Genomic DNA, 15,404 nt, shown 5'->3' with positions numbered 1-15,404 from the left:
GTAGTTACTTTTAAGGAAAAACAAGACAACGAAATAAGAGAAGAATCATACAAGGAAACAAAGCATTTTGGCTGTATAAACATTACTCATTAGGAGATTTACTTATATGCCTAAAAAAATGCATTACTCCAGTGTTTACCGATGGAAGTGAGAGACATGGATGACAACTAAAAACGGAAAGACAGGTTGCATGTGGCCCAAAGAGCCTTTGAGAAAAGAATGCTCTACATAACAAAAAGGGATAAAATAAGAGACTACAATTAGAGAGAGAGAGAAAAAAGACTAAAGTAGAAGATAGTGCGAAGTGTTGTAAAGCATTCAAGTGGAGATGGGCTGGCCATAATTAGTAGACTGACAGATGATAGGTGGACAAAATTAAGCACTGAGTGGATATCAAGAGAAGGAAAGGCCATCAAAGAACAAGATGGAGGTATGATTTGATGCAAAAATTAGACATGAGATGGTGAATATTGTCTAAAAACAGACAGAACCAGAAGGTTAAAGGGTAAGTATATATCCAGCAGTGGATTTCCAGAAAGAAGATAAAGAAGATATAGCAAACTCAGTCTGTAACAAATTACTGTAAAGTTCCGAATGAAGCCCCAATACTATTCTAAAGAAAATTCTCTATAGCAAACTTCCATTATAAAAAACTATTCCTAGTCCAAACTATCAAGTTTGGACTGGAAAACTCTTGTTCATGGTCACCATCATCACAATATATATATATATATATATATATATATATATGTGTGTGTGTGTGTGTGTGTGTGTGTGTGTGTGTGTGTGTAATTAATTTTTTAACTTGGGGATACTGTATATTAGGGTTACCAAGTAATTTTATAAGCTTGGTTATTTAACTCCTAATCTCAAGTAAGCAAACAGTTAAGTTTGCGCCTGAAACATAGTTCAAGTCTAAAGATGGTACAACACCAGGACAACTCATTGTAAAGGTGGGTAAAGCTCTGATCACTATTCTTAGTATTTCCCATAATGTAAAGCACATCTCACTAAAAGATGTATACTGCAATAGATTATGGGCGGGGTCACTACCTAATAGGTTTCAATCTTTTTTTGAGGACTCCTCAGTGAGTAGCTAGACCCTAAATACCAAGGTTTTAGTAATACAGAGCCTTATCAACTCTACTTATACAAGTTGCTACAAGGTGTTTTTATTTCTAATAAGAATCTCTGGAGGAGATATAGATGTAATTAATTTTTTAACTTGGGGATACTGTATATTAGGATTACCAAGTAATTTTATAATTTTGGTTAGTAAGCAAACAGTTAAGTTTGCACCTGAAACATAGTTCAAGTCTAAAGATGGTACAACACCAGGGCAACTCATTGTAAAGCTCTGATACTATTCTTAGTATTTCCCATAATGTAAAGCACATCTCACTAAAAGATGTATACTGTATATATACATATATACACACACACACACCTGCATGAAGTCATAACAGGAGTTTACTGAATACACTTGGTTTGAAATTTTCTACCATACTTTGCTTGTTTCATAACCAGTTTGCACTGAAGACAACTATGAACCTTTTGCAAATTGCAAGGCTTAAAATTTTTCTGTTGAACTGCATAAAAAATTTTAAATTATATCTTTAACTGATGAAAATGACTATTCACTAGATACCACTTTCTTAAATAGCATAATTACAGGTAACAGATTCCTACATTATTATTAATAATTGTAACTTTATTCTTCATATTAACTAAACATTTCATAAACACAGAGTAAGTGAACAAGATAATGTTTATAATACCATCACAAAATTCCTGATATGTACTTTCAAGAGGGTGTACAGGATTATGACAGTACTATATAAAAAGTTACACCATTAATAACTTCCTACCAATAATTTCCCTCTACATTAATCTATCATCTTTCAAGACCTCAATATTATCAGATCTTATATTTTTGTCTTCTAAGGAACTTTTTGCTGTATCCATCCACCTAGATTTTGATCTTTCTCTGGATCTTGTTCCTGCCATCCTGGCAAAAAAACACTTGTTTTGCTAATCTTTCCCCTCCCATTTCTGTTTAAATGATCATACCACCTGAGATTAGCTCTGCTGACATAGTCCTGAATGCTAACAGTGTCTTTCTTCATATTCTCAGTTTTAATATGATTCCACCAGTGTTGGCATCTTTTCACTTCCCTAATTTCCTCAGACTTCTCATATCTGTGGTCTCCAGTCATTGATCAAGTGTTTTATCTCAAACCCAGCTCTTAGATCCATATGTTAAAATTGGTTTGAATGCTATTTTGTATATAGGTAGTTCAGTCTTCTGACTGATTTCTTTCTTATTCCATATAAATTTATCCAGATGATCTCCTATCATATCAGTTTAGCTAATTCTGTTGGCTATTTCCATATTTAATTTGCCACTTTCAATAAAGTTGTGCCAAAATAGCTGAAATGTTTTACTGTTCTTTTGGTCCCCTATTCAGGATGCAGTCAATGTTTTCAATGTTTCTATTTCCATTATCTTTGTCTTTTTTTTTATTTTTTTATTATTATTGCTGATTTTTTATGCCAAATTTATTACAGCAATTATTCAATTAGCGAGGGATTCTTACCAAGCTGTACTGGACTTATTTTGAAGTATTTAATAGTAAATAATAATACTTGTATTATCTTGTTCACTTAATCATCTGTGTACTTAATAAGCATGTGGAAAACTTTGCAATAGCATAACAATCAGTATCAGGAGTACCTGCATTTGACATAAATTCCAGAAGAGTGAAACCAGGAATCCCTTGTGGTATGCAGTAAACTTGTCATCACACACTAAATCATTAATTATATAACTAATTTATAAAAATGGCCATATACTAAGATTTTTTTCCCTCTTTTATGAGTGAGAATGATGTATAATCGTATCACCACCTGAAAACTGGTATGACAAATGTCTAGAATCTGCTCACACAGTATCAAAAGTACATATTACAAATTGATCATATATGATCTAAAAGAGGTCTGGCAGTTCATCATCAAACAACCAATCAGAAAATGTGAGTGGCTTGTAGAATGACAGATAATGAGTGGGTAAATACTATGTTATTTATTATATTTCTATATAATATAGTTTTTAAAGGATTCTGACATTAAACAAACACATAAATTTATATTTTACCTATTAGCTAGAGATCTGAGATTGTTGAAAACAAACTCAATATCAAGATGTGAACAGTGTTTTTGCGATAACACATATATCTGTCTTAACAGGCCATTATTCCATCTCATATCCAAAGGTAACTGATCATGAAGTAGATAAGATGCATTTCCTGAAGTGAAAAGGGAGGAAATTAAATTTTCTGATGAAACATCAGAGAAAGCAATAAAGAAAATATATAAGAATTGAATTTAGTTTGCTTTTTTATACATATCTAAAATATTAAGTATTTTGATATTTATCTTTTTTTAAACCATTTATGAGATAATGATTACAAATAGGTAAATGCTATTTTATAAGGGTAGTATTGTATTCACACTGTAGTTAGCATCTGTAGTTTTTATTTTATTCTTGATATGGGCAAGAAACCAAAGGGAAAAAATTGAGGCATTTAATTCCAAAGGATTAGGGTTTTGGTAGAAAAGTCTAACTGATGTGATATTTATCAGATGCAAGGTTAGACAGAAATATAAGATCTAATAATGTTGGAGTCTTGATGGTTAACAGATTGATTTGGAGGAAAATTGTAGACAGGAAGTTAGTAATGATGTAAGTTTTTCATGTAGTACTACCATATCCTGTACACCCCCTTGAGGGTACATGTCAAAAATTTGATGATGATGAAGGCTGGATAAGTCTATCTGCTCACCAACCAACCAATAGAGTTCAGATTCAAATCCTCCCACAAGCATAAATGTTTCTGAATGTTATTAGATGGTAGATGAATTACACTGTGAGAAGACTCCCGTCATCCTGTTTGTTGGAGGCTTAAAGCCTTGAGTAAAAGCTTCGTTTCTAAGCTGGATTTCCTGATTATCTAACTTTAGCCCACCTATGATAGAAATGTTATATTAATGTACTACAGGTTTATAACTCTTTTCATGGGTGGGATACACACAAACACATTGGGGGGGGGGGGGGTACAGAATAGTATAGCTTACTGGCATCTTTATTAACAGTGATGTGTGTGGTACATTTAAAAATTTGTAATAGTCAGTAATTTTTTTTACATATATACCTAGTGCAAATAAACTTAGTTATTTAGTGAAACATTTTTCACTGTCTATTGTCAAGATATTTGCTCTCTCTCTCTCTCTCTCTCTCTCTCTATATATATATATATATATATCGGAGTTCATATTTACTCGGTAAATAATGTTATGAATATTAATATAGTTTAAATGACTATAACACCAAGAATAAAAAAGAATAAGGTTTAATCGTGAGACACTACTAGTTTCATTAAAAAAATCAACTTCTTCAGATGTCAAATACAAAGAATTATATAATATACAAATCAAATACAAAGAATTGTTATTTCATAATGTTTCTGTTATTTTTTATATAATTCTTTGTATTTGACACCTGAAGAAGTTGATTTTTTCAACGAAACTAGTAGTGTCTCACGATTAAACCGTATTCATTTTTTATTCTTGGTGTTATAGTCATTTAAACTATATTAATATTCATATATATATATATATATATATATGAATATATATATATTATATGTTATATAAAATTTTTATTAAAAATTATGGTATACGTTTTATGCACTTTTTATATATTTATAAAATATATGCTTAATAAACTGTATATATTATTTTTATTTCAAAAAAATGTGAAATCAATTTAACATGATAGAGCCCCACCGGCACCCAAGATTTCAAACTAAGTTTTTGAATGAAGCGAAATGTATAAATTACTTTGCCTCTAATTGCGCCACCTCTAGTGTAGTATAAATATCAGTATATAATTTTTTAGTTTTCTTTTCATAGCCTTTCAATTTTTCCTACTGCAAGCAAAGAATGAGCACTGGCACTTACTGTTTTGCAAGAAAAAAACAAAACAAAACAAAAAGCACTGTGTGTGTGTGTGTGTGTGTGTGTATAACATGAGAGAATGACAAGGGTAATATTGGATTTACTTGTAAGCAATGCTCTAAAAATATAAAGTTATACCATTATAAGTGTGTGTGTCTCTCTCTCTCTGGACAGACCAATATTGGATTATGTGTCATAATTTGACTCACCTAGGTTTTAAATAGCTAGAATCTAAAGCATTGAAAAGTGGGTGCAGTGTGTATATCATGAAAGTTCTAGATGGTATAATAGAAAGATAGCAATGAAACGTGAAACAAATGTATAATATTAATTTTTCACTGTCAGGATTGAAAATATGTGAAATGGCCTTTCAGTTCAACTGGTTATAAAAGCAGTGGTTCATTTATCTAACTTTAAAAAAGAATTAAGTTGTTAGCTGGCAGAAAGCTTTATTAAAAATAATTTTTAAGGATCGTTTACTTTCATTTAGCACTACTGATTATGCTGAGACCATTGTTTTGTGTATATAAATATATTTAATAAAAAAAAAAAAAAACTTGAAAGAAGGAAGGGGAGAAAAGAGAGAAAGATACAAAGCAAATATATCACTTGGTAAATCAGATGGCAAATCTCATTTTATGCACAGTAGTCATTATTCATGTTTTTATCCTTCCTTTATTCCCCACTCTGGAACTTAGTAGTAAGTCAGTAATCAATTCTGTTTCTTGTCACTTCCACCCAAGAAAGATTATAAACCTAAAGTACAATGCTACATGAGTGAGCTAATAATTCCCCCTCCCCTATTTTTTTAAAATTCTAGTTTTATATAGACAGGAAACCCCCCCCCCCCTCTAGAGATAAAACATGGAACTTTTTCTAGCCACTTTTGAGTCCCTAAGTTAGATGTATTGGGTGCATGTCCATTGGGTCCGAGACACCTCACAAGTGTAGGTAGGCCACTTCCTAGTGGCATGTCATCCTACTGTTATGTTCTTACTTCTAGGATTAGCCTAACAATCTAACAAATCTGCGATTAGCAGCCTGAGTAGGGTTGTTCAACAAAGCCAAATGAGCCCCCCTCACTTATTGAGAGACCATGGAACACCACTCCCATAAATGATCTTCCAGTTATTAGAGCAACGGTGAATTCTAAAATGAATATGTCTCAGCTGAAACCATCAACACAGAGACACTATATTTATCCCAATCACAGTAAGATCATTACTACTCCTGAGGCTTGGGTAGGCATCAGTGAGCAAAACGTTTCACTGCCCCCCCCCCCCTCCACGAACCCTTCTGCAACTTTAAATCTTCCAACATCCACTTGTCAAAATATCTTGGGTCAACCAGGACCATTATGTCAAAGGCACTTTGTCTCTCCAGAATTTCAGAGAGCCTTTACCACCTCTATTGGTCTTGATGTTCAATACCAACAACAACACAACGCTGTTAAAAACAACACAATGTGCAAAACAACACAATGCTGTTAATGCTGAAGTTTATACTGAATGGACAAAAGTAAACTTGACTGCAGAAGAGGAACATTCTGCAACTTTCAATGTTCCTACAATACCCAACTATCAAAATATCTTAGTCCAACCAGGAACATCATCTCAAAGACTACCCACACTGTTAGCAAGCCTTTATCAGATATCAGCCTTGGTGTTAACACTAAAATTTGCACTGAACATATAATGGCATGCTGAAGAGGAACATCTTCTTGCCTTCCATAAAGCCTCATTTGTTATAGAAGATACAACCCATATTAATGAAGTTTTGGCAGAAGTTCTATGTAGGCAGACACCTGAAGTCAGATCACATCATAAATTACCATCCTATAGAGAAGTAGTGATGAAAATATGTGAGAAGATCCCACAACAGCAACTAATATCCCCATATATCCTGATTTATCACTATCATCTCAAGAGAGGAGTAGGGCTGATACAATTCCATCCCTTCCTCAAGTATGCCTCACAACATCTCAGGATCTGTCTCCTCTCTTAATATAGTCACAGAGCTTTAAAAAAAAATGTTAGAATATCACTCAATAAAGTATCTATTACAACAAAGTTCATGTAATTTTAGAGATGGAATTTTCCAGACAACCTCCTCCTTCCTGGTTAGTAGAATACCATCCTGCATCATCTGTTTGATCCAAGCAGAAAGAGAGAAAAAGCATCTTTATATCCATATCCAGGCATTATATAGGAGTAAAAGTGCTTGTGCTAGAACAATACTGGATAGAGCATTCTCCTCCTCCAAGAGAGGTGCATGAGGAGTTTGCTTTTGAAGAGATATCTTTTCCACCCCAATGCCATACCTACCTGATTTGTTTAATCTTAAAGTCCATTTCAGAAGTAGAACTTTTCCGGCCATTTTCTCTTGAAGAAATAGTCATCACCTCTAGCAGCCTCATCAATTGCAGGACCAGATGGCTTTCCTTCTGTGGAGCTTTGGCAGGTCTCTATGCCTATCTTATAAGATTTAACTGATCTACTTCTGTTTACCATCATATTAAGAACAGTATACATTCCAAAGAAGGAAGATTCTTCTGTACCCTCTGACCAATATGCAATTACACTTGCTTCTGTTCTCTTATGACTCTTTAAAAAGTGTTAGTAAACATCTTCAGCCATTCATCCCTGTAGATGGATGTGCTGAGAATATCTTTATTCTTTCTTCTCTCAATCCCGATGCAAACTTCAATCTCTCTTTATGACATCCCTGGACCTCCAGAAGGCCTTTGACAGTGTCTCCTTTCAAGCTATACTTCAGATATTGTCTATTGCAAGATGTCTAGAAGCTTACCTTACCTATGTATCAGAGATTTCCTCTTCAAATTCTCTTACTATTACTCTGGACTTCAGATCAATGTCCACCAAGGAGATTTGCTGTTTCCTATTTTCTTCGGTTGTGTCATCAATGAGTTTCTTTGCTCTTTTCCTTCTAAACCATACTGACTACTCTCTTGATGCAACCACTGTTAATGCTATGGTATTCATTGATAATTTTATACTCATAGCCTCTACTAGAAAGACTTGCAAGACGTCTTCAACAACGAACTCTTTCAAGTTTGAGGCATAAACATCACAACATCCCAAAGTTGACTACATTTTCTCTTATTCCCTCAGGTAGAAACAAGAAATTGAAGGTTGAGAACCTTTGAGCTTCCCTACATGCATGTCCTTGCATTCTATTTCACTTCTAGAGAAGTGGAACTACCTTGGTGTTCGCTTCCCTCAGACAGGCTGCTTCTCTTTTCCATCCATTCAAGGATCTTTCGTCTGAAAAGCTGCACTTAACTATAACAGAGGCTCTTTATTCTGAATTACTTCTTGCTCTAGCATAGGTTAGTCCTAGGTACACATTCCTGTCCTGGATGGATGTAGCTGTTTTTGCTCAGCAGTCCGTTCTTGGTTACATCTTCCTCATAATGGGGTATTAGCATTTTTCCATGCCACTTTAAACTTTGGGATTCCCTAATGTGATAGTTAGTACCTAGATTACATCTATGTAGATTACAAAAATTTTCTTTCCCCACTTCAGAATTATGTTTTGCTGCCTCTATTACTTCTTGTGTTAAGGATTATTAATGATAGGTGTTTGATGGAAGGACAATGATTATGACTCCCTCACCTGAACAAAGGAGATAGGCTTTAATGTTGCGCCATTCAGTCAGTGGAGTGGCATTACAAGAATCTAAACATGTTCCCTCTCAACATGTTGAACATATAAATTTAATTAAGACAAGAATTAGTGCTCTGTTGAGTTGAGCTCAAACAAATGATGACTGCACTATAGGACTAACAATGGATCGAGGAAGCCTGACCTTGTAGTAAAGAGAGGAGATGAGTTCGTCATTATCAATAACCAAGTTGTGGGTACTAGGCAGGTTCCATGAAAATTCATTGAATGACAATTCGTCGAACATGCAATTCATTGAAAAAACAATTCACCAAAAATTCATTAAATTGATCCAGCCAAAGCAGATTGCTAATATAATTTTGAAACGGTTCTTTCAAAAATGTTATAATAAAAGTGATCCATTTAGAACAAAAACTGAAACGTGCAGATGGCAAGAAGCTGTCTGCATGGTTCAGTTTTTGTAGCAGAATTAGTAGAAGTTGTCAGTACTTCTTGTACTGACAACTTCTACTAATTCCACTGTCAGAGAGTTATTGTAATACATAATTTGGACATGGTATTTCTTTGTTGCCCTGAATATAGCTGAACTGAAAACTGGAACGGTTCGACATTTTCTTGTAAAAGTTTCAAATAGAGAATCTGAGTAAAATTCATTCCATAATAATTGCTGTATTGAAGTAGCATATTACTACCAGTAACAATAATAATAATGGAGCCTGCATAGGCTGGGCTTTTCCTCACAGAAACAGGTAAATCAGTCCCATGAACAGACATGAAACAGTTATCGGATATAATTATTGTTCTATAATTATTCCCTATTAAAGTAGCATTGCTATCTCACTCTGCATGGCTCAGTTTTTGTTCTAAATGGATCACTTTTATCATAACATTTTCGAAAAGTTAAAATTTTTGGTGAATTGTTTTTTTCTATGAATTGCATTTTTGACAAATTGTTCATTAGATTAATTGCCTTTCGATGAACTCTCCAGATACCTACTGGGCAACAACTTAGTATCCTCCATCAAGCTGCCTATTATGCTGGAAACCAAGGCTTAGTGTGGCAATTTCAGGAAGAACACCATACTGTGCCAAAATTTAACTGTATCCTTTAAAGATGTATGGTGTCAGCAAAACTACTAAGCTTTGAATTTTCTTGGGCTGATTTCAAGATACTCTCCTTGTATGCCTTGCAGGGCATATTGACAGCATGGAGAACTTAAAAGAGAATGACTTTGCAAATCTCCAAGTCTGGAGATGTGTAGCACAGGATACTGTCAGGGGACTTAGGCCTCTTCTGATTCTACATATGAGCTTGAGCCACATTTTCACCCCCCCTGCAGGCAGAACTTTTGGTGGTCTATTGCATATGCATACATGTAGTTTTCTGAGTTTTGTAAACAGATTTGTATATTATTAAAAAAACTTATGCTTTAATGTTATTAATCAGATATTAAAAAGATCTTTTAATCACGTTTTTAAAATATCTGATATTTTTAACTGATATCAGTCTGGTTAAGACTAAATATACGTTCCTAGTGTGTATATATGAATGTGATTAAACTTGAATAATCAACAGTTCTCCTACAAGACCTTTGTCAATGTCACTTTGAAAGCTCCAAACCGTTTTTCCCACATTTCAGCATCATTTAAGATATAATCATAAGAAACTGCCTTCCTAAGTGTAAGAATTTATGGACCAAGAGAAATGTCATCTTTAATTTTTACATCACTGATTTTTGAGAATAAGTCTTAATTTTAATGGAATCTTCCTACTTATGTGCATGGCCTCTGGTACTTTGTTAATCATGGAAACTTACCTTTGCTGATAGATATACACAGACTTGCCATAAATACTGTTACAACTTCTGCAGATCCCCCTCTCCTTGCCTGTCCACAGATTTGCATGAATCCAGTTCTGTTAGTGGCACTGTGCACAGCCAACATTTGCGTGTTTATCAGTAGAGAGAGAGAGAGATGTCTCGCTGTAATAGCACTTCACAAGGATGAATGAAACCACCTGTTATTTTCAATATGTTGTTAAAAACACTCAGGATCAGCAGGATGTTTGTGTATGAGACTATTAATCATTATAATGATCGGGTATATGCCACAAATGGTTTCACAGCATGTGCCATAGTACATAGGATTTGGTCTGTGTGTGGGGGGGGGATTACATATTGGGGGGTATCGAAGTTGCATTTCTGCAAGAAAGGGGTAAAAACCTCCACCAGAGTGTATCAAGACCATGCTAGAACCTGTGGTACAGCCCCGCCCCTGAACAACACCTTGTTTCACGGTAGGCAGTGTGGACCTTCCAACAGGATTCAGCCAATTCACACAAGACAAGGACCACACAACAGTAGTTGGAGGCAAATATGCCCAACCACATATCACCATCTGATTGGCAGTCTGGAAGTCCTGATCTGAATCTGTTGGACTTCAACCTGTGGTCTGAGCTTGAGAGAGTAGCCTGCCAGAAATGATACCCCAGCACTGCCAGCCTGAAGGTGAATTCGGAGCAAGCATAATTTCTGTTGGATGTTATGTTTGCTGCCATTGATGTGTGGCCTCACAGACTTTAGGCATGAGTGAAGGCAAAAGGGGGGGACATTTCGAACATTGAATGCTGCTATATGCATGTTATGTTATGTAGTTTGTATGTGCTGAAAGCAGTAAATCATTTACTAATAGATTAAAGGTCTATGCACTGTTCAATTTGTAACAGTGTTTATGGCTAGACTAGGTATACATCAAAGTTATGTTCATCATACCACCCTAAAAATCAGAGTAAATCCTTAATTAATGGAACAGATGACATTTGTTCTCCTTACCTTTACAATACACACTTCTCACTATAAAAGATTAAATGGAATTCAAATGGTTACAATCATCATCATCATCACTTTTGATGAATAATAGATTCCTGTATTTCTGCACTGAAGGATACTGCAATGGAATGCAAGTTCTAATTCCATGTTTGTCATTTCTGTATAGGCAGAATCTTGAAGTTTCACCTGATACCTATATATTTTTGCAATCACCAAAATTTCTTACTAACTACAATAGACAACTTTTGCCTCTGCTTCTAGGTTACCAAATCTCTTATGAATGAATCTAACATACTTTGGACCCATACAGATCATTTGGAAAAAAAAAAGGTTTACTGAACATTAATATTACATCAAATACTTCAACCCTCAAAAGTTTGATCTCAAAATTACATGCTATTGAGATAAATACAGTATATTATTTATACCTCCAAGAAGGACTAATTGTGGAAGGGAATTCTACTCCTACACACAATAACTCACTACTTCAATCCTTAATCCACCAACTACACATAACATCACTACCATCATCTGCACGCAATAAAAATAGGTGTGTAGTATAAGGTGTGTTCATGTAAGGAATAGGTGAGTCTGTTTTAGCCCTATTTAACTTTTGGAGACTGAGTGGGCAATTCAATCTCCACTGGGAGCCAATCAGAGATAGCTGCCCGAAGGCTATTGCTAATTTTAAGGCATGAATTGAAGAGATGGCTAACAAGTGCTGCCATCTCATGGTCCCTAAACCTTACACAATATTTTTAATCTGAAATAGTGTGGGTTCTACAGTCAAATTTTTGAGTTTACAGGATGAAAAACCCGAGTCGCATGTGCTAGAAATTGAGTGACTCGGGAACTAGTTGAAAAAAGGCTTAGAAAAAATTCCTATAGTCGGTGACTAGAATCGAACTCATGAAGCTCTTTCTTCAGATGATCTAGTGCTGAGGAGTGCAAACAGCACTTCCACTGAGCTACACAGGCTCCTTCTGTCTACAACATAATGCCACTGAATAATATTTTTTCTGTAAACTGTCTTCTCAGGACTGATGTAGGATGAAAAACCTGAGCTCCTGGGAAGAAAAAATCCTGCTACCTCTGTAGAAGATTGGCTATCTCACCTTTAATTGAAAAAAGGACACAAAAAAGTTCATCTCATCGTGACAAGAATCGAACTTTAGTCCTTTCCAATCATAGGGTGCAATATACCACTGTTCTTCCAATTGTGCTAGAGGCATTTAAGTATCCTTTAGAATGCAGCTTGCTTGCCCCATAGAATAAGTTTAAATAAAAACATCTTTCAAAGAAAGTTCTGAAACCTTGTTACATTGCACTAATTTAAATTAGAATGATTGCCACACTCCCCAAAAAAGTTTGGCAGATTCTCATCCTATTTAAATATCAGAAATGATTTCTTATATATTTGAAATGATCCTTCTAGGAAACAATTGCTGTTATTGTTTAAACCAATGTCATATTTTCAATGTATTCTATTTCTTTGAATAGCTACTTTTTTTGTTCTATGTTGATGATACAAACAAATAAATACAAAATGTTATATTCAGGAAATGACAATCAAGAAAAAGAAGGAGTAGCCATGGTATTCAACACTAAATATGAGGCTAATCTTCTTGAATGGCAGGCAGTCTCAAGTAGAGTAATGTGGGCAAATATGAGAATGGGGAACTGGACAATGAGACTTATTTCTGCCTATGGGCTCACAGAAGGTTCTACTAAGGTGGAAGTGGAGGAATTTTTTGAGGCTTTAGAGAAAGCAACTGACACAATGAAAAAGGAAAAGTTGGTCCTTGTTGGGGATCTAAATAGCAGAGTAGGAAATGATTGTGAGATATACAAAAATATTTTGGGAAAATTTGGAGAAAAGAGCAAAGCTAATAATAATGGCAAATACCTGTTGGATTTCTGCTCAGGACATGGACTGATTATTACTAACACCATGTTCCAACATAAAAATGTGCACAAATTCACATGGAGAGAAGAGGCAAGAAACAAGAAAAGTCTTATTGACTATGTTATTGTTGATAGTGATGTTATTTTCCTTGTGCAGGACATCAGAGTGTAGTGAGGATTTGAAATTGGAAGTGATCACTATTTAGTCATGAGCAGGATAAAATTGAATTTCATTTTGAAAAGAAGAATGCGTAAGAAAGTCTTAAAGCGAATAAAATTTGAGCAGCTCTCAGATGTGAACTGTAGACTAAAACACACAAACATTATTCAAGAAAAAATGAAAGAGTTTGAGAACAGGAACCAAATCATAGAGATCCAGTGGCAAGCCCTGAAGAAAACATGGATTGATTCAGCCAGAGAGGCATGTGGGGAGGTTGTCTGCAAGGAAAGAAAAATCACAACTCCATGGTGGACACAGGAAGTTAAAGAGGCAGTGAAGGAAAGGAAGAAAGCATATCAAAAGTTCCTAGCAAATAATTCAGCTTTTGCTCTTAGAGAATACAGAGACAAATGTAAGAAAGCTAAACACTGTGTAAAACTAGCTAAACAAAAGTCATGGGAAGACTTGGGTAAGAACAAAGAAAATAAATATCAAAGTGGTAAGATATTCTGGAGGTTGTTGAAGAAGCTCAGAAATGGAGGAAAGAGTGCTATAAAAGGAATTAGAGATGATAAAGGTGACATGAAAATGGGAGAAAAAGATATCCTTGAAAGTATGGAGTAATTACTTTGAAAAATTGCTAAATGAAACTAGCAGTGATGATAGCACAGTAGTATAAAAGTGGTATAAACACTCAACATGCATACAGTCAGGAATACATACTTGAAGTAGAAAAAGTCATCAAAGGCTTGAAATGTTAGATGATATTCGACCAGGAATGCTCAAGAATGGAGGTATAAAAATAAAAGTCTTACAGTGGCTGCACTGCACAGTTCAAAAGGCCTGTTGAACTGTTTTAACTTGAGTAGTTTTAACTTATGGATCTGAGAGCTGGGTCAGAAGTAAAACACTTCACCAAAGACTAGCGACAGCAGATATGAGAGTCCTGAGAAAGATTATAGGGCACAAACAGATGGATCAATGGCAATATCATATTAAAAATGAGGATATTAGGAAAGAACTTGACCTTTTCACCATCCAGGAATTGCATTAGCAGAGCTAATCTCAGGTGATATGATCACTTAAACAGAATGGGCAAGGATAGGGCTCTCATAGTATCCATATATAAAAAGGGAAATAAAATTGAATGTGAAAATTACAGAGTTATTTCCCTACTGAGTGTTCCTGGTAAGATTTAGGCAAGTATACTTGAGAAACGGTCGAGAAGAATTGTGGAAGAAAAGCGTGGGGAAGAACAAGCTGGATTCAGGCCAAATAGAGGCTATCAGAATCAGCTCTTCACTTTACAACAAATAGTCGAGAAATCATGGGAATATCACAAAGATCTGTATTTCTGTTTTGGAGAGCTGGAAAAGGCATACAACAAGGTGCCAAGGGAGAAGCTATTCAAAACGTTACAGTTATATGGTGTCAATGGGGCATTATATCAAGCAATACTTAGTCTTTATTTGAGTTGTGAGTCAGCAGTTAGAATTGAAGGAAGTACAGGAAGATGGTTTGATGTTAAATCTGGTGTCAGACAAGGATGTACATTAACCCTTCTGTTATTTATTATCTATATGAATCACATTATGAAGGAAAGTGGTATTAAACCTGATATCAAAATCGGAGATGTTAATGTCAGCTGTTTGCTTTATGCGGACGATATTATGCTTCTAAATAAATCTGCTACAAGTCTGCAAGATTCCCTGACTAAATAGAATAACTGTTGTAATAGATATAGTATGAAGGTCAGCAATAACAAGACAAAAACAATGAAAATAGGCAGAAGCATTCAAAATGACAACTGTATTGTGAACGGAGAACTTGTAGAACAAGTAAAACATTTC

General features: G+C 34.9%; 1 protein-coding gene across 1 annotated transcript in view; it reads right to left on the bottom strand.

The window, feature by feature from the left end:
- Positions 1 to 15,404, bottom strand: part of LOC150096239 (midasin) — a 1,081,806-nt gene that overhangs the window by 403,821 nt on the left and 662,581 nt on the right. Inside the window, exon 50 of the mRNA XM_090409469.1 lies at positions 3,155 to 3,305. Coding sequence (XP_090265595.1) covers positions 3,155 to 3,305 — 151 coding nt within the window. The remainder of the gene's footprint in view (positions 1 to 3,154; positions 3,306 to 15,404) is intronic.

Source organism: Typopeltis vanoorti, chromosome 19 (genome assembly GCF_054136105.1).
Source record: "Typopeltis vanoorti isolate ZY-2024b chromosome 19, IOZ_Tvanoo_1.0, whole genome shotgun sequence".
In the NCBI taxonomy this organism is placed as follows: Eukaryota; Metazoa; Arthropoda; class Arachnida; order Uropygi; family Thelyphonidae; genus Typopeltis; species Typopeltis vanoorti.
This window is presented reverse-complemented; position numbering and strand designations above follow the sequence as displayed.